At 47.6% G+C, this 26,797-nt stretch overlaps 1 protein-coding gene across 2 annotated transcripts in view; it reads left to right on the forward strand.

The window, feature by feature from the left end:
- Bicral (BRD4 interacting chromatin remodeling complex associated protein like) overlaps window positions 1–26,797 on the forward strand; it is a 63,096-nt gene that overhangs the window by 2,070 nt on the left and 34,229 nt on the right. The window contains exons 1-4 of one of the 2 annotated variants that reach the window (XM_037200005.1): window positions 11,412–12,078; window positions 25,203–25,248; window positions 25,699–25,747; window positions 25,836–25,904. In XM_037200005.1, the coding sequence (XP_037055900.1) occupies window positions 12,033–12,078; window positions 25,203–25,248; window positions 25,699–25,747; window positions 25,836–25,904 (210 nt within the window). In that variant the 5' untranslated portion in view covers window positions 11,412–12,032. Of the gene's footprint in view, window positions 1–11,411; window positions 12,079–25,202; window positions 25,249–25,698; window positions 25,748–25,835; window positions 25,905–26,797 lie in introns of those variants that run through there. The other variant, XM_028887177.2, reaches the window with a different exon arrangement.

A 26,797-nucleotide genomic window follows, 5' to 3' on the forward strand; every position in this document is an offset into this window, starting at 1 on the left:
TAGTGATTTCATAGTACTTCAAAAATAGGAGAAATTCAAATAAGCTTCAGTGCACTTTTTCACTTTCTAAAAAAAAAAAAAAACGATTGTTTATATAGATAAATACCAGGGCGGTGAATTGTTACCGGAGAGCAGTCTGGAAAGGTCAGGAGGTATCGAGAGATGTAAATAGTTAATTTTCTAGTGGCTAAAAGCAACATAGTGGCGTTGGTTTTCTTTGTGTATCTGAATACAATGCTGTAAGTAGTGTATGTTAGGAGCCCTGCAGTAAATCCGGCCACATTGAACACTTGTATTCCAGAAACTGTTTGTGCTTTAAATACTTCCTGTTCATTCTTTCATCCCCAAATGCTGTTTTATTAATCTAGTTCGAGCCATTTTAAGCAGCAAGATTTGCATTCCCCAAAAAGATCCACACCCATGATTTCTGAATCTGAGCATCAAAATTAACCGAGAGATGTGTTAAATTACAGATTTGTTACCTCCATTATTTGTCAAAACCAGCTGTGTCCGTCAATAATGTGGGTAGGCAACTTGAATTTTAACGTGGTGCTCCCACCTCCAGAACTGAAATTCTGACCTGCTTCTCAGGGATAAGTCTAAATAAGAGTCCATTGTTCCAGAGCCCCCCCCCCCCATTTGGAACATCCTCTAACTAGACTGTACACTGTGTTGCTTTGTTTTATTACCGGTGATGAGGGCGTTGCAGCATCAGATTGAGGTCCATATTTTAGTTTGGGTTACTGCTCACATCGATTTTTAATTTTCCTTTCTTCCTGACATTTATGAAGTGATTGAAAACATTTTCTTATAGAAAGAAAGCTGCTTAGATATCCTGAGGCTTAAAAACCTTAGTACTAGAACTTGCTTCTGAGTCTTGTTACTGGAGGTTTTTTTTTTTTGTGTGTGTGTGTGTGTGTGTGTGTGTGTGTGTGTGTGTGTGTGTAGGATTATGTATGTGCGGTGCAGTGTGGAGGTCAGAGACCAGCCTGTTTAAGTCCCTTCCACCACGTGGGTTCTGAGGCTTGGACTCAGTCACTGAACTTGGCAGTAGGTCACCTCTTCCCTCTGCCATCTCTGCAGCCCTGTTACTGGAGTTCTTAGGGCAAGAGCCCTGTCTCTGACAGTCCCGACAGTCCAGACTCCCCGACACTGGTCATAGTACACCAATATCAGAGGCCAAGGGCGGTGACAAGCTTATTCCTTGTGGTCTCATTGGGAGTAGGAACTAGGGACAGATCAAGGGGCCCATGACAATGAGTACATCTTCCAGGTGCTGCCACTACCCACTGAACTCCACCCCAGCCAGCTTTGAGGTTAAACAGGAAGAGCTGGGTCAGGAAAGCGCGGGGTGGGGGTGGGGGGTTGAATTAAGGAGATCTGTTCAGGTGTTGTCTGCTTCTGACCAGTTCCTTGGGCTCCAGGGAGCCACCTCCCCACCAGTCACTGGCTTTAGGCGGTCCTACAGGCCCACTGCCCTGGGGGGGAGTTAGAGGCCCAGCCACAGAGATGCTTGTCAGTCTCCTTTGTTCCTGGGATTCGAGGTGACTCAAGGGGAAAGATTAAGGAGGTCACAGAGCCAGAGAGAAACCAGGTAGCCAGGTAGTTAGGCCAGAACCTGCCCCCCTTCAAGTCCACGTAGGCCAAACAGGCAAGACAGTCATGTAACTGAAAAAATAGCAAGACTTAACACACAAAACGCCAAAATAAGCCGGGTGTGGTAGCACACTCCCTTAATCCCAGCAGAGGCAGAGACAGGTGGATCTCTGTGAGTTCCCTGGTCTACAAATCAAATTCCAGGACAGCCAAAGCTGTTTCTCTATCTTTGTCTTGAAAAACGACAAAATAAAACAAAAAGCCAAAAGTATATAAACAAGTTTATTTCAAAGTCTAGTCTTTGGCCAATACCCAGCAGAGCTTTAAACGAACTGGCTTATAGGGAAAGAATAAGTTAGTAGTGTTAGTGGAAATCAAAACGAGATGTCTAACTCTGGGAATTTACAGCCGGGGGGGGGGGGGGGGGGGAGGGGAGGCAAGTCCTGACAGGGATTGGGAATGGCCATTTTCTCCAGTAAGAGTTTCTTTGAAGAGATGACCTGGGCTGAGACTTGGATGAGCTTGTTTTGGCTGAGCAGAGTGTTAGACCAATGAGGAAGAGGAGGGTGTGGGAAGGCTGCTTTGGGGCTTTGATGAGGCCATATGGGGACTTTGCACATGTCGGAATTGCAGTGAGAAGCCATTGCGGTTTGCATTAGAGCAGGGCTGTAGTGTGTGTGTGGGGGTTTGAACTCAGGCTCCATGCATGCTGAGGAGCAGTCACCAGGGAGCTACATGCCAAGTTCTTGGCTTTTGTTGTTTTGAGACAAGGGGTCACAGTACTGTTATCTCCCATCACGTGGTTCTCCTGCCTTGGGCTACAGGTGTGAAAAGGCTCCTGTCTTTATTTTATAGACATCACTGGCTGCTGTACGAGGCAGAATTAGAAAGTTTGCAGAGTAATATGCTGACTCTGGAAGAGAGGGAGGAATCTTCAGAATGCCTTCATGTTGGGGCCGAGGCTTGGGGGGCAGCTGGTGCCACCTGACATGTGTGGAGAAGGCTAGGACTAGGTGGTGAGGGGTGCTAATGGGAATTCATACGGAAGCTGTAGGGTTGCTAAGTATTGAGAGTCAAGGAGAGGGTACTGAAGTTGGGCTGTGTGTAGGTGGTAGGTGTGTCCCAGGACTAGCCAAGGTCATCACAGCAGTTTCCAAGAACAAGTTCTGAAGTCTGTAATGACTAGGTGATAAAGGACAGTAGTTTTTCCTGTTCGGGGAGGGGATGGCTGCCTTGATCAGGTGCTGCTGAGAAGTTAGGCGGTGGAGAGAAGTATCTGTGTGCCTTTGGCACCACGGGAGCTTGTGTGGTGTGGGGGTAGAAAGGCTAGTTGGAGTGTGTTAGTTAGATGAGAGGTGTGGGGAGGCTTAGTGGGAGACCGTCCAGCGAGCCTGGGGAGTGTGCATAGATGGGGTGGAAATGGTGGGAGGCAGAGTTACGCCTCCCTTTGTGTATATGATAAGAGAACACTTGTGCCGCGGTGTGTGGAGGTCAGGGTCAGTTCTCCCTCCACCTTTCACATGGTTCTGGGGATCAAACCCAAGTCAGCAGGCCTGGGCAGCAAGGGCTTAGCCTCCTGAGCATCTTGCCGACCCAGAAGTTCATTTTCACATAAGCTTAGAGTACCTACCCAAGAGGGAAGTCCAGTAAAGGGGCATAACTCGTGAGAAAGTGACGGAGCATTCCCAACCTAAGAACCGGCCTGTGGAAATGGGAGGGAGACAACAGGAGCGGAAGGCAGAAATGTGAGCAGAGATTCAAGAGCTCTTGTGTTCTCTTGGGTGTCTGTGTGAGAAAGTCAAAGCCAGGCCAAGAGCTTCCAGGAGGAGTGGATGACTGGCTTCAGAAGGAAACGTTCGTCATCTGGGCTCTGGGGCAAATGGGACCTAAGAGAGCCTTGCTGGGCGTGGTGGCTGCCAGGCTGGAGCGTGGGGTCAGGCATCTAACAGTGAAGAGCTCTGTACTGCTGGGCCATCTCTCCAGCCCCACATTTGACCTGATCTTTGTTTGCGCAGTCACATTAGGGGGAAGAGAGGGGTGGTAAAAAAGAAAGAAAGAAAAAGCATCTAAAGGGATCCAAGAGAAGTGAGTAAAGCCCTTTGACTCTTTGCTTTTTCTTTGAGTCAGCTGTTAAGTTTCTCCAGGTTCCTGGCCCCGGAACTGGCTATAGAGTAAGCATGGAGGGAAATTAGAAAAAAAAAAATGTCCTCACCAGTCGTGACTTGTTTAATTATCAATTTCTAATAAAGTTGTTAATTGAACACTTCCTGTTCTTGTGGCTTCTTTGGCTCACTGACTGCAAACACACAAACACTACATTAGCTCAGGAGTCAGGTAGGTGTTGCCCCTCAGCGTGGCTTGTCTCAGGTTCTCCAAAATCCACCTCCCTTGAATCATCGGGAACTCAACATTGTTCCTGGCTAGAGCTTAAACATTTCACAAAGAAGGAAATGGGGAGAGCAAGAAATATTGTTTGTTAGACTTTCATCCTGCGTCACACCCTGCGGCTGTTTAATAGATGCTCAAGTTGCTGGGTTCGGTGGCACATGCCTTTAATCCCAGCTCTCCGGAAGGTGAAGCAGAAGTTTGAGGCTAGTGTGGTCTGCACTGTGGCTTCTAGGCCAGACAAGGCTACATAGTGAGACCTTGTTTCAAAAACAAACAAGTAGATTGCTGAAGACTCCGGATGCTCAGGTTCTACCCCGTTTCTGCGTCAGGAAGAGAACAGGTGACTTAAGGCCCATTGCTGAGACTCCTGTATTATTACATCTTTTTTTTCCTTTTTCCGGAGCTGAGGACCGAACCCAGGGCCTTGCGCTTGCTAAGCAAGCACTCTACCACTGAGCTAAATCCCCAAGCCCACATTATTACATCTTGCAATTTGTGTTAAATGGAGAGTTTTGAGGTCTTACAAATTAAAATTTCCCTAAGCCAGGCACAATGGCACTTTGCTGTGGTACTGGCTGAAAAGACCCAGGGTCCAAGCTGTTTAGGAGGCTCAGGTAGGAAGATGACTTGAGGCCAGCCTGGACAACAGTTTAAAAAAAGTAAAATCCAGGCTGCTGAGATGGTTCAGTGGCCAAACCAGCTGCCTGCCAACCTGATAGCTTCATGGAAGGGAAGAGCACACTTGCCAGGACAGGCCCTCACGGAGTAATAGTGACTAGTTTTCATCCTGAGCCCTGGGAGGAGTCGGCTCTCAGCGGGACGGGCCTCCCCCTGGCCTGAGCCCCCACGCCCAATGTACGCGGTGCGGGATAAGCCCGGGCTTCAGGCCTGCTTGTCCACGGTCATTGCCAACCCTTACTATGTAGGTCTGGCTGGCCTAGAACTCAGTTCATACCAGAGACTGGACTCAAACACAAGTCCTCCTGCCTCAGTTTCCTGAATGCTGGGATTACATTGGTGCCTGATTGAAAGTCTATTTTGGTTTTGTGGTTTTGTTTTGTTTTTTAGGATTTTATCTTTTTGTTTTTTGTTTTGTTTTTTTTTTTTTTTTTTTTTTGAGACAGGGTTTCTCTGTGTAGCTTTGCGCCTTTCCTGGAACTCACTTGGTAGCCCAGGCTGGCCTTGAACTCACAGAGATCCCCCTGCCTCTGCCTCCCGAGTGCTGGGATTAAAGGCGTGCGCCACCACCGCCCGAGGATTTTATCTTTATGTTATATTTTGCCTGCATTTATGTATGTGCACCATATTCATACAGTGAGTGCCCTTGGAGGCCAGAAAGGTCCCAAGATCCATTGGAACTGGACTTACAGGCAGTTGTGAGCTGCCGTGTGGGTGCTGGGAACTGAACCTGGATCCTCTGCAAGAGCAGCCAGTGCTCTTAACCACTGAACCATCTCTGCAGCCTGGTTTTGTGGTTTTGATTTAAAGTTACATTTAGCTTTTAGTATAAATGAAGCAAACATTTGTATTTTTCCTTGAAGGCTGGAGTTTCCTAGAAGTGCAAATAAGTATACTTAGAAATAGACTAATTAATTCTTACTTGTGTTGATATTCTGATTGCAGATCTGTGAACATGTGACTTTAGAAATTGTGGAAGTCCAACCTGGGTTTCTCTAGGTGTGATCACACATGAGAAATAAAGGCTTACACTGAAATGTGCTTAGAGCTGCATCCGCTCTCCATCCCTCTCTTCTTGAGAGTGTATCCAGCCTAGGCTGGCCTCGAACCCTTGGCAGCCCTGCCTTAGCCCCCGGTGCTGGGATTGTAAACTTGTGTCAGCATACCTGGCTTTCCAGATAGCTTTTTTTTTCTCTTTTAAGCTGGGTGTGATGTCACACACCTTTAATCCCAGCACTCGGGAGGCAGAGACAGTCAGGTCTCTGAGAGTTCAAGGCCAGCCTGGTCTATATTAGTGAGTTCCAGGACAGCCAGGGCTACACAGAGAAACCCTGTCTTGGGGAAAAAAAAACAAGAAAGTCAAGAATTTTTGCGTCACAGTGTGTGCAGGATTCATTTTCTGTTACAGCATATATGATATACATGAAACAATATAACGGAATGGAAAGAGTAATCCCAAGAAAAATGGGGTAACCACGCTGTTTGAAAAAGAGGGCCTAGAGAAGCTTAGCTGAATGTGAAACTGCACAGTAGTGTCACGCACCTTGATATTTTATCACCTAAAATATGCGTGTCTCGGCCTGTGGGGATGGAGAGAACTACTTGCTACCCAGGTGGGTCAACCAGAGTTCAGATCCTCAGAACCCAAGCAAGCGCTGGGTGGGCGTGGTGGCCACCTGTAATGCTAGTTGTAGGAAGGTGAGCAGCCTGGCTAGTCAGATCGTTAGTGAGCTTTCAGCTCAGTTGAGACCCCACCTCAGTGAATAAAGGTGGAAAGCAGTAAGACTCCACTGTCCAGTTTACACATGCATGCACACGTTCATACCACACATATAACACATGCAAATAGAAACTAGCTTGTCTTTGATAGTGAGAAACTTTTAAATAAAGTCAGCTTGTCCATATGGATTCAACTGCTGGTGGGAAATATTCAGAAAAAGCTCACACTGACGCGTCATCTTTTAAGTACTACATTTAACAGCTGTTTACATAACAGTCCCTCTGTATTTGAAGTTGTAAGCTGTCTCGAGATGACTTAGGGTGTGTACAGAAGGGACTGAGGCTGTAGCTGAGTGGGTGGAGTCCTCGGGTAGTGTGCACAAAGCTCTGATGGAGGCGTCTCCAGCATGCGTCATCCAGGTGCACACCGGGAAGGGAGCTCAGAGCTTCAATCCCCTGATCATGGCAATGACTTGGATTTACATATATTCATCTTCAAAGTATTTTTAGCTCATGCCTTTAACCCCAGCACTTGGGAGGCAGATGCAGGAGGATGTCTCTGAGATCAAGGTTCTACATAGTGATACCCTGCCTGAAAAAAAATTTTTTTCCATCCTTTTAAGTTTACTTTTAAATAACCTAACTTTTCTTACACTATTCTGTAGGTTTTGATTTCTTGGTTGGCTAGTTGGTTTGTTACCAGGGATCAAACCATGCCAGGAAAGTGTCATATCAGCAGCTGTAACCCCATCCCCAACCGGATCAAATACTTATTTATTTGTATTTTTTGTAAGTTTATCTTATTTATTTATTTTTTATGTGCACTGGTGTTTTGCCATGGATGTCGGGTCCTCTGAAACTGGAGTTGCAGACAGCTGTGAGTTGCCATGTGGGTGCTGAGACTTGAACTCTGGTCCTCTGGAAGAGCAGTCTGCTGAGCTATCTCTCCAGCCCCTATTTGTAATTTTTTAAAATTACATTTTATTTATTTTTGTGTGGGTAAAATTCAAGAGTGGAAGTTAGAGAGCAACTTGTGAGTGTTGATTCTCCTACCGTTTGGGTCCTGGGGATTGAACTCAGGTTGTCAGGTTTGGAAGTATTATGTAGCTCACCTGGGACAGGAACTGAGGTGCAGATTTAACCTATCAAAGCAGACACTGGTCACCAGGTTTTCCCGGCATCCATCATCCCTACCTGTTAGAGCCCTCCTGACTGGCATGCCTGCTTCCCACCCTAGACTTCCTGTGGGCCTCCAGGCTGCTGCACCTTGTCCCCTCTCTCCTCCCTCCCCTCTCCTCACAGGCCCAGCTCAGTCAGGGTCACTCCACTCTGGACTCTCCCAGAGGTCCCTGCCTCAGGCCATGCTCTCCCTTCATCTGTGGTAAACCTTCTCCTCTCCATACCCAGGAGCGGTCATGTCCTTTCCTTTCCCTTTATTTATGTTTTCATTCATTTGGTGCTGAACCCAGGATGAAAAAAGAAAAAGGGAAAGAACATGGCTGGTCAGTGGTCCTGGCCGTGACTACTCAGTGATATATATACAGTGGTGGTACGGGTGAGGGCGAGGAGAAAGAGCCTTCATCAAGGTGGCATGGGAGCCTCTGCCCAGTCATCCGTTCATTCAGCAAACACTAAACAGGTTTACCAGGCACTCTTGTGGCCTTTCAGGGTGTTTCCAGGAATCACTAACCTGCATCTTGTACTCTCATGGGAGAAGCAGAAGAATCTGAGTTAAAAAAAAAAAAAAGTGGTGTGCTGTGGGGGTGATAGAGGTAGAAGATGTAAGAGTTGACCAAGTATCGGGGAGGCCCGCAGCTCTGGAGGAGTGGGGTTCCAGGCAGGCAGTGTGGAGTACGAGGCCTGCCCGAAGAGCATGCCCGGTGAGTCCTGGCCTTGGCTGCGAGTGGGGGCACCAAGGGTCTGTGTCTGTCACTACAGACATTTATTTTAGCATGAAAAAGCTAATTTAGCTCTTACAGGAGGGAATGGGGTTCTTTGGGGAACAGTTGTTTTGAGGGGCACTCTTTAGGTGGGACAGAGGACAGATTTTAAGGGGGAAGGGACAAAGGCAGAGGGACCTTGGTCTGTTCACCTCAGAGATGAGAACAGCTTTTACCAGAGATGTCTGGCGTGGAGCCTTAGCCAGGACAGGAGGAGCAGGAGGAGGAGGAGGGTTGTGTTAACCTGAGGAGATGATGGCCACGCAGAGGATTCACATGGGAGAAGTTAAGGTGAGGTGGAGATTGCTTGAAAGAGGCAGGTAGTGGGAAGCTTCTGTGCGGAGAGGGAAAGGAGCATAGGAGAGAGGCAGCGGCGGGAGCGCACTGAACGTAAGGCCACACAGCAGAAGCTTTTGCATATCACAAAGTCAGAATTTTCAAGCAAGGGAGAAACTTAAACAAAAATCACTGTAGTCAACAACATCGGGGAACAGACGGCCCTGAGTTCGTCCCACTGTGTCAGCTCTCTGAAGAAATAGACTTTCCCTTTTTGTGCGCTTTCCACACTTCCTGCGTGTAAGTGGAAAACATTGTGGATTTCACCCCCCCACACACCAGGTTCATGGCTGGTGAGGTGACCCCATGAATTAAGCACTTGGTGTGCAAGCATGAGGACTGGACTTGGGGATCCCCAGCACCCAAATAAACCCAGGAGGCAGGGGCAGTCCCCAGAACAAGCTGGCTAGCTGGTCTAGTTGACAGGCCAACTCTGGGTTCAACTGAGAGACCCTGCCGCGATAAATCAGTGGATATCAATTAAGGAAGACTCCTGATAACAACTTCAGACCTCCACATGTGCACGCACATGAGCACAAGTTCCACACACATGTGCACTCACACATGGAAACACAGCCATACATATACCCCATATACAAAGAGCAGAGAGCACAAATCAAACTCAGCACTGAAGACGATGCTCAGTCCTTTCCTAGTATTCTCGAAGCCTTGGGTTCGAACCCCAGCATGGCATAAATTGGGTGTGGTGGTGCATGTCTATAATCCTAGTGCTGAGGAAGTGGAGGCAGGAGGATTCTATATTCAAGGTCATCTTTGGTTATTTAGCAAGTTCAAGGCCAGTCTGTTGGGAGCCTTCAGGTGGTGTGGCAGAGACAAGACAAAACAGCTTTGGGAGTTGGGCGAACTGCAGGTACTAGTTCTGTGATGACTGAATGGTTCTCAACCTTGACCTAGCTTCACATCCCCCAAAGTGTTTAGAGATGCAGTTCAATGGCAGAGCACACGCTCAGCATCCCTGAGGCCTTGGCTTCAATCTGCAGAAGCAACAGGAAATGATTTGGGTAAATACTTTTCACCCCACCTCCTTTGCAGTTGAAGGGATGGAAGCCAGGGTTGTGTGCGTGCGTGCCCGACAGTGCTGTGCCTTACGCTGTACCCCGCCAGCCCTGTACTCACACCCTTGTGATGAGTCCCTCCCCCTGCCTCCTCCTCCCCCCTCTTTTTAGATTTGTTTCATTTTATCTGATGGATGTTTGGCCTACATGTATGTGTGTGCCACACTTTTATGCCTGGTGACCATGGAGGCCAGAAGAGGGTGTCAGATCCTTTGGAACTGGAGTTACAGAAGGTTGTGAACTGCCACGTGGGTGCTGGAACTAAACCCAGGTCCTCTGCAAAAGCAGCCAGTTAGTTAAGAGTAACCACTGAGCCATCTCTCCAGGCCTTTCTTTTCCCCTCTCCTCCTCCTCTTCTTCTTTTTTTTTTTTTTTTAGTTTTTTCAAGACAGGATTTCTCTGTGTAGCTTTGCGCCTTTCCTGGAGCTCACTTGGTAGCCCAGGCTGGCCTCGAACTCACAGAGATCCGCCTGCCTCTGCCTCCCGAGTGCTGGGATTAAAGGCGTGTGCCACCACGCCCGGCTCCTCTCCTCCTCTTCTTGAGGCAGGGTCTCACTATGTAGCCCAGGCTAGCCTTGAGCCTCACTCTCCTGTGTGAGCCTCCCATATTGCCAGCCTGTGCCACCATGCTAGCTCAATTCTTCAGTCTTATAAAAGATTTCCTCCTTATTTGTAAGGAACAACAAGGAGATTAATATGCCTAAGCCATTATTTTCTTTCTTTTTTTGTTATTGTTTTTCGAGACAGGGTTTCTCTGTGTGTATCCCTGGCAATCTTGAAACTTGCTCTGTAGACCAGGCTGGCCTCCAACTCACAGAGATCCACCTGCCTCTGCCTCCCAAGTCCTGGGATTAAAGGCGTGCGCCACCACTGCCCAGCCCAGTATTTTCTTAAACCAAATTCTCTGAATTTCTAGGCCTAAATTCTACTGTGGCCAGTAGTTACATGTGGCTGATAGCCCTGAAATGTGGTTGACAGCACTTTCCAAGTATAAAGTCCACATAAGAGTCTGAAGGCAATACAAAAACCAAGAATGCCAAGTATCTTGCTAACACGTGGATTACATGTTCTAATGAATGTCTTAGATATATGCTAGTCTGTTTATAGTTAATTAAACTTTACGTTTGGGGGCATTGAACCAGGGAGTGGCTCAGCTGTAAAACCACTTGCCCTGGGGCCTGGATTCCTGAGCTTGAGTCTGCACCCGTGCACAAGGCCGGACGTGGTGGTTTGTACACGTGATCCTAGCACTCCGGTGGCAAGGTAGGAAGAGGACAGGAGGATGGGACAGAAGCTCATGGGTCAGCTGGCCTGGAGTCTGCAGCGCCTCCAGAAGCAAGAGAGCCTCCCTCAGCAGGGTGAAGGCACTAACTGACTCCGTACGTTGTCCAGTGCCTTCCCCAGACAAGCGTGATGTCCGTATTCATTCGCTTGTGTAGCACACACTCACTGTCTCCTAACCCCTTCCCTCTCTCAATAAACAGAAACGTGAGGGCACTACCCGGGCGGTGGTGATGTACACCTTTCATCCCAGCACTCAGAGGCAGAGGCCGGTGAATCTCTGAGAGTTCGAGGCCAGCCTGGGCTACAGAGCGAGATCCAGGACAGCCAGGGCTACACAGAGAAACCCTGTCTGGAAAAGCAAGAACAAAAGAGGGGCACTGAGAGGTGGCTCAGAGCAGGCTATGTGCTTAGCATGTGTCAAGTTCTGGGTTTGACCCCAGCACACACACAAAATGGCTACTAGAGAATTTAAGCTTATACATACAGCTCTCACGTGTAACCTATTTCTGATGGGAAGGAGGCCACACCAGGCCTTCTGGGAGCTAATAGGTGAGCAAGTGGAGTTGGAGGAAAGGCAGGCTCTAGGGAAACTAACTTTCATCGAGCAGATGGGCACTTTGCCCTGTGAATGCCATGGAGAGGAGGCCTGTGGTGTGCAGCATGTCTCCAGTGGGATCTCTGCCATCCATTTGGTGTGCTGGCCTGTACCTGTAGTCCAGCTACCCAGGAGGCTTCGAGGAAGATCACTTGAGCAAAACCCCCATCTCAGAAGGAGGACGAGGCTTGCTCTCCCACAGTCTTCCACAGTTTAGACTTGTTGCTTCTCTCAGCCCTTCTAGAATTTTCTCCTAATTTTATAGTATTCCTTTTTCTCATAGATTTGACATCTTCCTAGCAAAAGCACCTTATATTAAGTTAGAGAGTTTTTTGAATTCTATTTTTTCAAATACTTTAAAGCATTTGTTTATTTTGCTGCACATAGAAGTCAGAGGACAGCAGGAAGGAGCCTTCTGCCATGGAGGACTTCGAGATTGAATTCACATGGTCAAGCTGGTCAGCAGGTGCCTCTGTCTGCTCTCTCTCTCTCTGTCCCATGATTTTAGATTTGTTTGCTTATTTTGAGGTAGAGTCTCACTGTGTCACCCTGTGTGTGGAGGTGGTAGTGTATCTGCAGAGGGACATCTGCTGGAGACAGGAAGGCAGTTGGGTTCAACACGACTAAGTAGCCAGTGTTGGAATGTGACCCCGAGTAGTTTATTTTAGGCATATTTAAGCACAGCACAATTTGGTGAAAAATTCCTGGTTGGTAAATAACTCAATCCTGTGTGCACAGTAAAGCTTAATATATGACTACATCAAAACTCTTTGTAAAGTACACGTGACATTTTCCATAAAGATGGGGGTCTATAAACTGACTACATGTGATACCTTCCTTAAAGATAGGTTCTGTAGATTGACAAGCTCACGCTAAGGGTCTGGGGGGAGATCCAGTGTGCTCTCTGCCACACAGATAGTGCAAAGGTCACCAGGCTGTTCACCACATCTGCTCCCAGCCTTCTGGGTGGAGAACAGGCTGTACACCCCTTCCTGAAGGGACCAGCCCGTGTGTTGAACATCCCTAGTTCCCTAGTACTTCTGTGTGCCTCCCACAGCTCTGGCTGGACCGGGACTCCCTGTGTCGTCCAGGCTGCCCTTGAGCTCTCAGAAGTGCCTCTGCCTCCTGAGTGCTGGGATTAAAGGTGTTGCCAACAGGCTCGCCTGTTGTTACTTTATTTAAGGCAGATTATTATTATTGTGCAACACAGGCCAGCCTGGAACTCATAACCCTTATCCTGGCCTCTGTCATGCTACATTACAAGCGTGCTAAATCATTTTTAAAACAGTTTTAAAGTCCTCTCATGTTTCTTCTTTAAAAATGGATTTTGCCACACATCATCCGTGAGTCTGCCTTTAGGAAGGAAATCCTTGGCGATGCCTTTCTAGAATGGAATTCTGTTAACATTTTTGGTTGTTTTCATAGGGCCTGTTTTTCTTGGAACACACTGCAAAACCAAAATATTTTACGTGTTACTCATTGACAGAGAGCACTAGGATTGGAGACTTTGCACAGCCAGCCAGCTCCCTAACCAAGGCTTCGTTTGGAAGGCAGTGTCATTTATAGGCCCCTGTTTCCAGCCTTCTCCCCTCTGAGGCAGGGTCTCTTGCCCAGACTGGCCTCGAACTCCTGGTCCTCCTGCCTCTGCCTCCCAAGTGTCAGAATTACTATTTCTGTAATAATTACCTTTGTACTTTTCCCGTTTTATTTTATGTGTGTGGGTGTTTTGTCTTCATCCGTTTTTGTGTGCCCTGGGCATGCAGTGCCCACAGAGTTCAGAAGAGGGCTTCCTTGGAACTGGAAGGACAGATGGTTGGGAGATGCAGTGTGGGGGCTGGAATTGAACCTGGGTCCTCTGCGAGAGCAGCCGACACTCTTAACTCTAATCATGTTTGTATGTATGTGCATGTAGTGTAGGCAATGTATATGAGTGGACATGTGCACCCTTGGGCACATGTGCAGAGACCAGAGGATGCCAACAAGTGTCTTTACCTGTTACCATCCACCTTAGTTTTGAGACCGGCTCTCTCTGAAACCTTGAGCTCACCACTCACGATTTTGACTGGGTTGGCTGCCCAACAAACTCGTGTTGTCTACCTGTGTCTGGCTTTTTTTTTTTTTTTTTTTTTTTTTTTTTTTAATGTGGGTGCTAGAGATTTGAATTCAAGTACCATTGCTTTTACACAAGCACTCTCACACACACTGAGCCTCCTCCAGCTCTGGAATTCTCTTAATAACTTAGCTTTGATGGTGTTTCAGTGAACTTTAGGCTAGGGTGGGCTGCTGGTAGTGATCTCCCTCCCTTTTTCCTACTTATAACTGACATCAGGTACAAGTGTCCCTATATTTTTTTAAGTAGAAAACCTGGAGCTGATGAGATGCCTCACTTAGGAAAGGCACCTGCCAACCCTGAGGTCACTAACCAGGACCTGAATGGTAGGAGGAGAGATTCTATGATTCCCTTGGGTTGTCCTCTTACCCTGACATGTGCGCTGTCGCCCATGTACAGGGATGTGTGGGCATGGGTGTGTGTGTGTGTGTGTGTGTGTGTGTGTGTGTGTGTGTGTGTGTGTGTATGTGTGTGCATGGGTGTGCACGCTATTCCTGCCCCACAACTACCAAGGCGTATCTCCTGTCCTGACACCTGCATCTTATTTTATTTCCCTTTGTTTTTTGAGACAGGTTTCTCTGTGCAGCCCTGGCTGTCCTGGAACTCACTCTGTAGACCAGGCTGGCCTCGAACTCACAGAGATCCACCTGCCTCTGTCTAGCGAATGCTGGGACTAAGGTGTGCACTCCCACCACCAGGCCCTATTTTTCCTTTTTACTATAGATGACTATAACTGTGAAAATATAATCATGCTAATTTCTAACGTATACAACGTCATTATTTCATAAGAAAGCCATGCATTTGAAGTAGAGTAAGGTAGAAAACACCAATTATTAGATATTGGTTTATTGATGTATTTGGTGACTTACTTAACCTTCTGCTTGCCCTGCCTATTTGCCAAGCATGATTTCACCTGCCACCTGGAACAGGATGACCTGCAGGAATAGTGGAAACAATGAGTTGTTGCCCTTAACAAGCAGCATGCCGGCTGCCTCGTAGGCTTCTGTAAAACCCTGCTTGCTTGCCCGCTCCGCCTTGGGATTTAGAGTATGAAATGAAACTAGAAACATGCCTGGGATGGAAGCCTTTCAGGAGCTGTCCTGGTTTCACTCCCCTGGACCATCCACTCTCCCCACCCTATGGATGAGTTCGGGGGCCTAGTCCAGGAAGATTCTCACAGCAAGTTCGTTCACCTGGAAAAGTTAGGGAGACACAGCCAGGAAATGTAACCCCTTTCATGATGCAAATGTTAGTGTTTGTGTGTGCACTGACTGCGTGGTGTGTGTGTGTGTGTGTGTGTGTGTGTGTGTGTGTGTGTGTGTGTACGCGCGCGCACATGCGAGCGCGCGCTGCCTGGGGAGCATGCCTGCTACAGTGCGTGTGTGGAGTCAGAGGACAGCTATGTGGAGTTGGCCCTTCCACCTCCTGTTGGCTCTGGGGATTGAACTCAGGTCTCCAGGCATGTGTGGAAAGCACCGTTACCCACTGAGCCATCTTGCCAGCCTCTGTAATGAGTCCCTGCATGCCCCTCTTCCCAAAGGTGACGAGCTCCTTAGAAGCAGCAAGCGTCCCAGGAGGTGAGGTCCTGTAGTTACAGACTTAACAGCCCAGAACCACCACAGGGCAGAGGGTGCGATGACCACGCTTTATCCTATACAACATTAAAATGCTCCTTACTCTGATGCTGGGATGGTGGCACGTGCTCTTGATCATAGCACTCAGGAGGCAGAGGCAGCAGATCTCTGAGTTCAAGACCAGCCTGGTCTACATAGTGAGTTCCAAACAGCCAGTGCGATATAGAGAGACCCTGTCTCAAAAAAAAAATAAAAGTTTATCTCATGGTTTCTATTGCTGTGAATAGACACTATGACCATGGCAGTTGTTATGAAGGAAAACATTTCATTGTGGTGGTGGCTTACAGTTCAGAGGTTTAGGCCATTATTGTTATAGTGGAAAGCTTAGCAGCATGCAGGCAGACATGGTGCTGGAGAAGGAGCTGAGAGTTCTTATATCTTGACTCACAGGCAACAGGAAGTGGTCTGAGACACTGAGCATGGCTTGAGCATATGTGAGACCTCAAAGCCACCCCCACAGTGGCACACTTCCTCCAAAAAGGCCACAATACTCCAACAAGGCCACACTTCCTAATAGTGCTACTCCTGTTGGGGGCCATTTTCTTTTAAAGCACCACAAAGTCACTTTGTAAGTAAATGGATATTGTTATGAATTATTGTGCGGGGGACCTCCGAGGGTATCTTGTGCATGCAGGGAAACATGCTGGGCAGATGTATGCCATGCCATAATTCACAACTCAGACGCTGCATCCACGTGGAGAGTTTATTATAATAGAGATGTGAAGGAGAGAGAGAGAGAGAGAGAGAGAGAGAGAGAGAGAGAGAGAGAATATATATGGCAAAACATCCATACACAAAAATAGGTTTTTAATTAAAAATGACTCAGCACCTGGTAATATAAATTTAACATGTACAGATGTGGTGGCCCAATGAGGTGGCCCTTAACTGTAGTCCCAGCCAATCGGGAGGCTGAAGCAAGATCATTTGAGTTTGAGGCCAGGCTAGATTCTAGAGACTGTTGTTCAAATTTCTAAAGATCTTATAAAAATAAAAACAAAAACCCGGACTCAGATATTGGAGTAAATGCTGAAAGATCAGAGAGACAAAGGAACAAGCCACAGCCACCTCTCACCGACTCCACAAATCCTCTGCCTCTGCGTACTCACCCAAAAGGCTCCAGCCAAAACGCCTCTCCTGGCCGAAAGGGCCGCTTCTGCCGAAAAGCCTCTAGTTCTGTCTCCTCACACCTTCTGTACCTTTCTCCACCCAGCCATCGCTTCCTGGGATTAAAGGTGTGTACCAGGCCTGGAGAGATGGCTCAGCAGTTAAGAGCACTGGCTGCTCCTCCAAAGGTCCTGAGTTCAATTCCCAGCAACCACATGGGAGCTAATAACTGTCTGTAACTCCAAGATCTGACACCCTCACACAGACATACATGAGGCAAAACACCAATATAAAAGAATAATAAGTAATTTTTTTTAAAAAAATGGTGTATAGCACTACACTCAGCTAATTAAAAAAAAAAAAAAAAAAAGGTGTATGCCACCACTGCCTGGCTGTTTTCTCTCCTAGACTGAGTCAATCTCATGTAGTCCAGGGTGGTTTTGAACTCACAGAGATCCAGATGGATCTTTGCCTCCTGAGTGCTAGGATTAAAGGTGTGTGCCACCACTGTCTGGCCTCTATGTTTAATCTAGTGGCTTGTTCTGATCCTCAGCTAAATTTTATTAGGGTATACAATATCACCACAAGAGACCCTGCATTAAAATAATAACAACAACAACAACAACAATAAACGAAAGAAACGTGTCTGAGTTGGGCAGTGGTGACACATACCTTTAATCCCAGTACTCAGGAGGCAGAGGCAGGCAGATCTCTGTGAGTTCAAGGCCAGCCTGCGCTACTGAACAAGTTCCAGGACAGCCAGGGCTACACAGAGAAACCCTGTCTCCAAAAAACAAAAAAGAAAAAAAAAGAAAGAAAGAAACAGGTGTCTGACATCCACTCAAGGTCAACGTAGGTTAAAGTAGCAGGAAATGCCTCTCATAGTGAGCAGATCATAAATGGAGACTTTGTGGAGGGAAATGGTTAAGTCACCACTATTTTACATAAGCTTTAAAGCTCAGACAGTGTGCAGCAGTCTGAGGCCGTGGTTTCTCTCTGACCTACAGCACCACAGAGAGGGGAGGGACCACAGGGGGAGAATGAGCTGTATTAAATGAGAGGACTAGTGCGGCCCAAAGACCTGAGTCACCTCTTCAGTGCACCCCTAAAAAGCCAAGCGCAGCGGCTCGTGCTTAGAATTGCAGCCCTAGAGAGGAGAGACAGGGAGAGCCTTGGGACCTCGTGGCCAGCCAGCCTTACTACTGGGCAAGCCTTAGGATAGTGAATGATCCTGTCAAAAAATAAACAAACAAATAAGTAAGGAAACAAAGACAGAGAGCAGTGTCTGAGGAACAACACCAAGGTTGTCCTCTGGCCAGCACACACACACCACACACCATACACACACACACACACACACACACACACACACACACACACGCACACACACACCACACACACCCCAAACACACTGCAACACACACCACACACACACACACACACACACACACACACCCCACACACACCGCAACACACACCACACACACATCACACACACACACCGCAACACACACATACAACACACCACACACACACATACACACACACCCCACACACACACCGCAACACACACACCACACACACACCGCAACACACACACACACCACACACCACACACACACACATACACACACACACACACCACACACACACACACCACACACACACACCGCAACACACACACAACACACACACACACACACACACACACACACACACACACACAGAGCTCTAAACTCCTAGAGATCAAAACAGTGTTTAAAAAGAAAAATACAGTAGGCAGAGGGCCAGGAAGGCAGCTCAGTTGGTAGAATGCTTGTCCGAGGCCCTGGGGTCCACCCCCAATACCACATGAACAGTTGTGGACATGCACACCTGTAATGTACACACACACAGCTCTTCAGAAGGGGAGGCAGGAGAATCAGAAGTTCGGAGTCATCCTGGGCTACAAATTGAATCCAAGTCCAGCCTGGTCTACATGACACTGTCTCATCAAAAGAGAGGGGAAGAAAGCAAAGGAAGCAAATAGAGAAACCACTCGGTGAGTTTCTAACACATGAGACACACAAAAGAGAGAACTGACACAGGGTTCCAAGTGTGAGTCCCTGGCACCACCAAAAACAAACCAACCGCACACACACACACACACACACACACAAACCAAAAATACAGGGTATAGTGGTTCACGCCTATAACCCCAGTCCTGGAAAGGCTGAAACAGGATGATTGCCAGGAGTATGGGCCAGCCTGGTCTACATAGTGAGTTCCTGCCTCCAAACAACAGCAGGTACTGGAGAGATGACTTAGTGGTTAAGAACATGGTTGTTCTTGCAGCGGACCCAGGTGTGGTTCCCAGCAGGCAGCATTAGCATTGATTGTAGTCAGTGGATTTATATATGTATATGTATATATGTGTGTGTGTGTATGCATGTATATATGTGTGTGTATATGTTTATATATATACTTACATATATACACACACACATATAATAGGAAGATAGGAGGGGAAGTGTTGGGGGAGTGGAAGGGAGGAGTTGGGGTGGATATGATGAAGACATATTATACACATGTATGAAATCATCGAAGAGTAAAAAGAGATGGACCAGTGGTTAAGAGAACTTTCTTTTTTGCAGAGGACCCTGGTTTGGTTCCCAGCACCCATATGGTAGCTCACAACCATCTGTTGTTCCAGTTCCAAGGGCCCTGATCCCCTTCTGAGCTCCATGGGCTCCTGCACACACACCACACTCACACAAGTGAATAAATAAAAATCAACCTTAAGGACTTAGCATTTAAGCACACTGGCTGCTCTGGCAGAGGATCCAAGTTTGGTTCCCAGCACCCACATGGTGGTTCACAGCTTCCGTAACTCTAGTCCTAGGGGATCCCATGCCCTCTTCTGAACTCTTTTGTTTGTTGTTTTTCAAGACAGGATTTCTCTGTGTAGCCTTGACTGGCCCTGTAACTCCCCAGTGTTTGAACGCATACACCACTACCGCCTGGCTTCTTCTGAACTCTTGGGGCACAAGTCACTCATATGGTTCACAGACATACATACAGGCAAAAATAATTTTAGACATAAAATAGTAATAATAATTTTTAAAACCTTAAAGATATTTTTAAAGACAGACTGTAGTGGCACACGCCTCTAATCCCAGCACTCTGGAGACAGAGGCAGACAGACAGTTTGAGGCCAGCCTGATGTACATACAAGTTCCAGGACAGCCAAGGCTACATAGAGACACCCTGTCTCAAAAGAAAAAGAAAAAGAAAGCAGGAGGCAGCAGCTGTCTGGGTGTCTGGGTGGTTTTGTTTGTTTTACTCTTGTTTATCTGTCGTCAACTGACAGAGGCTGCAGTTATCGGGAACAGGAACCTCAGTGAGAAAATGTCTCGTCATGTTGTCTGTGGCGCATTTTCTTGATTAATGATTGCTGGGGGGGGGGGGGCGAGGCCCAGCTCACTGTGGGTGCTGTCACCCCTGGGCAGGTAGCCTGGGTTGTGTAAGAAAGCAGGCTGAGCAAGCCACAGTGGGCAAGCCAGTGAGCACACTCCTCCATGGTCCCTTCTGCTCCTGTCCCCAGGATCCTGCCTTGATTTCTGCTCTCCATGATGGATTGTGATGTGCAAGTGTAAGCCGAAATAAGCCATTTTGAAATAAGCCCAAGTTGCTTTTGGTCATGGTCTTTATCATAGCTGAGACCGTGGGTAAAGGTCTCAGAGCTGAGAAACAGGATTTTGAAGACTCTGGTCCTGCCCGTCTGCAGCCCAGCAAGGTCTCTGGGTGGCGCCCCTGCTGCTGCTCAGCCCACGGCCAGCAATGAGCCAGCGCATTGAATTTCCTGCTTTGATGAGCTAGCCTGCTGTGGTGGCTCTTTGGTGGTCTTTTAATGTCATTGTCTCTAGGATGTATTTTTGGAAGGAAAGGAGCAGAGAGCTGGATGTGGCAGCTTGAGGTGGAGGCCGCAGGATCAGGAGTTCAAGTTCCCCCTTGGCTCCATGGCGAGTCCAAGGCCAGCAAAGGCAGCATGAAACCCTGTCACAGAAAACATCACCAGGCAGGGCAGGATAAGCGGGGAGACAGTTCCACTCATCTTTGCAAAGTTCACATGGTGAAGAAGTTGAAATTGTAGCCTTCCAAGGTCAAGCATTGTTTGTCCCCAACTGCCATCAGCGTAGAATTTCAGAAACACATGGATCTGATGCATTCGGCTAGTGGGCTTGAAATGCTGCTTTTGCTGCTGTTGTTTTGGGACTAAGTCTCTGGTAGCCCAGGCTGGCCTTGAACTTGGTATGTAACCAAGGATGACTTAGAACTCTCTGATCTTTAAATACTAGCTTTAATATTTTCTGACTTCGAAGCCAAGCTGCGCCCCCCCCCCGTCTCTCCCCCCCACTCCCCATCCCACTCCCCATCCCCACTTCCCCTAGGATCAGCCCTGCCACATAGAGCTGCTGTCGCCGAGGCGTCGCCATGCCCAGTCACCTGTCGTGGACTAAGAAACAGTTTCCACTCGTCTATTTGGGAGTCTCCCCTAGAGAAGGCTCCGTCTTTCATACAACACAGCCTTACAAAATTCACATGGTGTCGGTGGCCCATCCTGCCACTGTGGGGCTGTACGTGAATGTGGAAAGACCTCAACCAAAGTTCGGAACCAAGGAGGAATCCAGAGAGAGTGAGCCCACGGGGAGGGCCTGGGACGGCTCGTGGTCAAGTCCCTTTCTGACAGGCCTGATGTTTGATCCCTTGATTCACATGGTGGGAGGCAAGAATCACACATGAGCCATGACACACACATGCTATATACACACACAATCCTAAAGAAATACATTAGCTAGTTAAAAAAAATCAACTGGGAGCCAGAGAGATGGTTCAGTACGGAGTGCCTGCTGCTCTTTTAGAGGGCCCAGGTTCACCTCCCAGGTTAGGTTCCCAGCACCAACATGGCAGCTCACAACCTGGATCTGTAACTCCAGTTCCAAGATCTCTAACACCCTCTTCTGGCCTCTCCAGGTACACATGTGGTTGGCACACATACATACTTGTAGGTAAATACTCATACATATAAAAATCTTTAAAGCAATTAAGTTGGGCAAAGCTTTTTGTTTTGTTTTTATTATGGGTTGTGCACATGGAGGTAAGAGGGCAACTTTGTGGAGTTGGGTCCCCTTCCACCTTTCTGTGGGTTGTGTGAATGAAACTCGGGTCGTCAGGCTTGTGTGACAGATGCCTCAACCCACTGAGACAGCTTGCAAGCCCTTCTTTTGCTGCTGTTTGAGATAGGATCTCTGTGTAGCTCAGGCTAGCCTTGAACTCAGAGATCCACCTGTGTCTGCCTTAATAGTGCTGGGATTAAAGGTGTGTGCCACCATGCCCAGCCACTGGTCTTTAAAAAGTAGAATTCTCAGGGTTCCCTGACCATGAAGGCTCATACATTCTACCCCCCAGTCCAGAGAAGGCTGCCTGCCTGGTTGGGCTGTCTTTCCAGTCAAGTGTTTGGTGTGCCTCATTGGTTTGGTGGAGCAGAATAGACAATGACGTACATTCATCTCATGGCATAGTTGCACAGCTGGGCACACCTGAGACCCTGGCTTCCATCTCATTATCAAATAGGTGTGTATAATAGTTGTGTTTGGACTCCTCAGTGGGTAGCTTTGTCACCTCAAAGTCTGGGGTGACAGATAATCTCAGTGCTTCTGGTGCTAATGGGACTGAGTTACCTCACAGCATCTGTCAAGTAGAGGAGCTAGGTAAGGGTGTCAGCAGGGGAGGAGGGGAACTGGGAGAGGTGTGTGTGTGTGTGTGTGTGTGTGTGTGTGTGTGTGTGTGTGTGTGTGTGTGTATGTGTGTATGTATGTGTGTGTGTGTGTGTGTATGTGTGTGTGTGTGTGTGTGTGTGTGTGTGTGTGTGTGTGTTTGGAGGCGGTCAACCTTGGGTAACATTCCTCAGAAGTTGCCCACTTTATTTTTGAGACAGGGTCTCTCCCTGGGGCCTGGAGCTTGTGGCTTCTGCTAGGAGGGCCACCAGCCAGTGAGGTCCCCCCCCCCCATCTCTGTGCTCCTCAGCATGGGGGTGACCAGTGCGTGCCACCATGCCCAACTTACTCTGTGGGTCTGGAAATAGAACTCACCAGCTGAGCCATCTCCTCAGCCCCCTCACTCACAGTTTTCTTAATTAATTTGTATCAGAGCCTTAGGTACTTTATTTATTTCTGTGATGCTGAGATCAAACTTCAGCATCTCATGTGCTTCTTCTCATATGCTGGACCACTGACCCTATCCTCAACTCTAGAAATTCAGTTTAGAAGGACCATACATGATGATGTGTACTTAAAAAAAAAAAAAGATTTATTTATTATGTATACAGTGTTCTGTTTGTATGTGTCCCTGCAGGCCAGAAGAGGGAGCCAGATCTCATTACAGATGGTTGTGAGCCACCATGTGGGTGCTGGGAATTGAACTCAGGTCCTCTGGAAGAACATCCAGTGTTCTTAACCTCTGAGCCATCTCTCCAGCCCCAATAATGTGTACTTTTAACCTCAGCACTCTCAGGCAAAGGCCAGGGAGAGTTCAAGGCCAACCTGGTCTACATAGTGAGTTCCAAACCAGCCAGGGATACATAGTGAGACTCTGTCTCAAAAACAAACAGACCAAACATAAGGATAATAAGGATACAGGGATACTCCATTTAAATAGCCTTGTTGAAGTAAATAATACACGTTTTATAGGCCGAAAGATACATGGTAATTGGACAGTTTATTCCATGTGATTGTGATGTCTGGAAATGAGATGTGGTTTATGATTTGAGCTAATGCATGTTAGATATTGGGATTTATTATGGGTTTCTTTTGTGTGTATGTTTTCTGTCTTATGGCATTTGTTTGTTTGAGGCAGCTTTTTAATGTAGCCCTGGCTGTCCTGGTACTCATTAGGTAGATCGGGCTGTCCTTAAACTTGCATTAAGCCTCCTGCCTCTGCCTCCCAAGTGCTGAGAATACAGATGTGTGCCCCTGTGCCTGGCTTGTATGACAGATTGGCATATCCCTTTGATGATAGTTTTCCTGTTTCCTTCCCAGGCCTGTTTCCAGAAGTCATGTGTTCAGGAACATTCGTGCCAGCATGACCTCAAATGACTTAAGCCCGGGTCCCAGAGCCCATTTCCCATGCTGGCTGTTCTTAGTTTTGGCCATCAGTGTTGTCTTGTGTACAGGTCCCCTCTCTCCGCCCTCCTCACCCTGGGTTCTACTCAGCCGGTGTACTCAGCCCAACCACTCAGCAGCCCAGCAAACCCAGCTACCCCAGGAAGGCCCCTCAACAGGAGTACTTACCCTTCCATGCTCTTCCAGAGTAAAGAAAGTACCCTTCCCTGTGGGAGGGAGGGACTTCTACATCTGTTAGGCCTTGCGATTGATCTGGGGGAACCGAGGGGAGAAGGGAGTTTGAACAGGGAAAAACCTCTCCTTAGGACTCTCTCTTCCCTCCGCCGGCCCTGGGCATGCCCCTCCTCTGGGCATGTCTTCAGGATTTCATTCCTCCGTCCAACTGCCGTTCACAACTGCCCTTTCCAACTGCTCCAGAACTCTTGGCCCTGGCGTTCTGTGATGTAAATTATTCCACGCATGGCTTGAAATGGGTGAGAAGCAGGGTTGCCAGGTGTCGGATCACTAGTGTAAGTTGACTGGCTCTCGGGGGAGAACCTCTCCTAGAATTTGTTGAGTGGTTACTGTCTGGGCCAGAGCTGTGCTGGCCAGGCTTGGGGCTGCTGCGGGCAGGGAGGGGGAGCTCTGGGCTGGAGTCGGGGGAACCTCTGCTGGAGGTTTTCTACTTTAAACACTCTCAGTCCGCGATGGATTATTCAGCGTTGAACTTGGACAGTATTGCTGCACTGGGAAGCAGCCGGGCCCTGCGGCCAGAGCCCGGGCCGCCCGCAGCACAGCGCTTCCTGCTCTGTCCCCGGATGTGGGAAGAACCCGCTTTCTGCCTTCCTAGAGATCGCCAAAATACGTTGAGAAATCTAGATTGCTCTCCGTGTTCAGAAGCGTCTAGTCACATCACTGAAAGGCTTCAGAGTCTGTGAGAACTTTTCTAAAGCAAATTTTCTCTCCCCTTGTCCATCCATATTTGATGGAGTTACTCTAGAGTCCCATAGGGAGTCCACATGTGAGAGATTGCTGCCAGCTATCTTAGATTTTTCTAGAATCTTTTTACCCATAAGTAGAAAACAAGCTATAGTAAATCAATTGAAGTCAAAAACTTGTTCAAGTGACTGTAAATTTTATGTATTTTACCTTTATTTTTATTGGCTTTGTTTTTGAGATAGGGTCACATGTAGCCCAGGCTGGCCTCAAACTTGTCATGTAGGCAAGGGTGGCCTTGGCCTCCTGATCTTCCTGTCTCTACTTCCCAACGTCTGGGATCATAGGTGTGTACCACCAGGCCTGGCTTGCTTGCTTATTTACTCTTTATTTATTTATGAGCTGGGGTCTTGCTGTCCAAGGCTGGCCTTGAACTCTTGAACTCAAGTTCCCCTCTACTCAGTCCTACCTGAGTAGTTGGGACTACTGGCAAATGACTCTAGGCCCACCACCCACAGCATTTGTGGAATGACACACTTGATAAGGGGCTAAAGGAACGCTCACGCGTATGCCCGTTACTCTGACAGGAAAGCTCAGGCTGTCACATTGTGTCGCACGCACACTGCCGGCCGCTTCGTCAAACTCACTCTCGTCCCTCTCTTTGCAGTTGTCATGGATGATGATGACGACTCGTGTCTCCTTGATCTTATTGGGTAAGATGCTCTTCGGAACCCAGGGTGGACCACTTGTGTGAGGTTTGAGGATCGAAAGCAGCTCAGTGGGAATCTTGAAAGCTGCTTGCTGGGCTTTGAAACTAAAAAATAATAATTAACAGTGGTTACAGCAGAGAGATAAAAGAGAAAGCTTCACATATACGTGTAATTCAGTAATCCATTTCTGTTTGGTTAAGTCCCAAGATGCCAGGCCAGGGTGTTCCTTATGGTTAGAGGGCCGGCCTCCACAAACCAGGTCCTGAGTGGCATCCCTGGGACTGAGCAGGGGCTGCTTCCAGGAGGCAGAAATGAAGAAATGACATAAAATAGGGAGCTCAAGCTCAAGCTAATAATGTCGCTCTCTTTTTGCCTTCTTAAAAGCATCAGCAACATATTTAAGTATGATCAAGAGTGTTCATTTGTTTTCCCTCTCTTTCCTTTCTTTCCTAGAGACCCACAAGCATTGAACTATTTTCTGCACGGACCTAGTAATAAGTCGGTAAGTGACACTTGAGTATCTCAGACAGACTTCGCCTTTGTCTCCACACCCTGCCAGTAACCACCATGTTGAATTCGCCCCTTTGCAGAGCAGCGATGACCTGACCAGTGCAGGATACTCTGCAGCCAATTCAAATTCGATCTTCGCCAACTCCACGGTGAGTACTGGAAACAGAGCGCAGTTGTCTGCCTCAAAGAAATCTTGGAAACTTCAATTTTCTTTGTAGCATGATAAGAATCATTACCTCTCATTGCAGTTTACAAGAGAGGAAAATCTCTTAATTATGTCAGTGTTTTCTTAATTAAGTCAGGCTTATATGATTATTACCTCACTAGTTTCTTTTTTTTTTTTTTAACATTTATGTATTTTATGTGTGTGTGTAGGGGAGGAGGTGTCATGTTTTGCCCATATGTATATGTGCAGTGTGTGCATGCCTATATGTACATGCAGAGGTCAGAAGGACAACAACCATAAGTCAGATCTCTCATTCCCCCATGTGGGTCCCAGGGGTTTTGAACTCAGTTCTTCAGGCTTGGCGACAGGCGCCTTTGCCCACTGAACCACCTCTCTGGCCCTACATTTCAGTTTCTTAAGCTTCCAGCCTTGTGAAAGGACTCCAGTGTTGTATGTGAGGAAGGCATAGTAAAATGTGTTCAATCTTGTTTAAGGAAGCTGGTTTTTTGTTTTTGTTTTTGTTTTTTTGGTTTTTGATTTTTTTGAGACAGGGTTTCTCTGTGTAGCTTTGTGCCTTTCCTGGATCTTGCTCTGTAGACCAGGCTGGCCTCGAACTCCCAAAGATCTGCCTGGCTCTGCCTCCCGAGTGTTGGGATTAAAGGCGTGCGCCACCACCACCACCACCTGGTCGGAAGCTGTTTTTAATTATAGTTACTTACAAATAATTTTAATCTGAAGCAAAGAAAAAAATAATAACTAATGCTTATTGAGGGTGTAGCATGCACCTGTGACTGAGGACTGGTACAAACTGCACTTAGTGCTCACAGTACCTCCAGGAAGTGGTTTACCATTAGCTCTGTTTTGTAGACGAGGAGG

Source organism: Peromyscus leucopus, chromosome 16_21 (genome assembly GCF_004664715.2).
Source record: "Peromyscus leucopus breed LL Stock chromosome 16_21, UCI_PerLeu_2.1, whole genome shotgun sequence".
Classification (NCBI taxonomy): Eukaryota; Metazoa; Chordata; class Mammalia; order Rodentia; family Cricetidae; genus Peromyscus; species Peromyscus leucopus.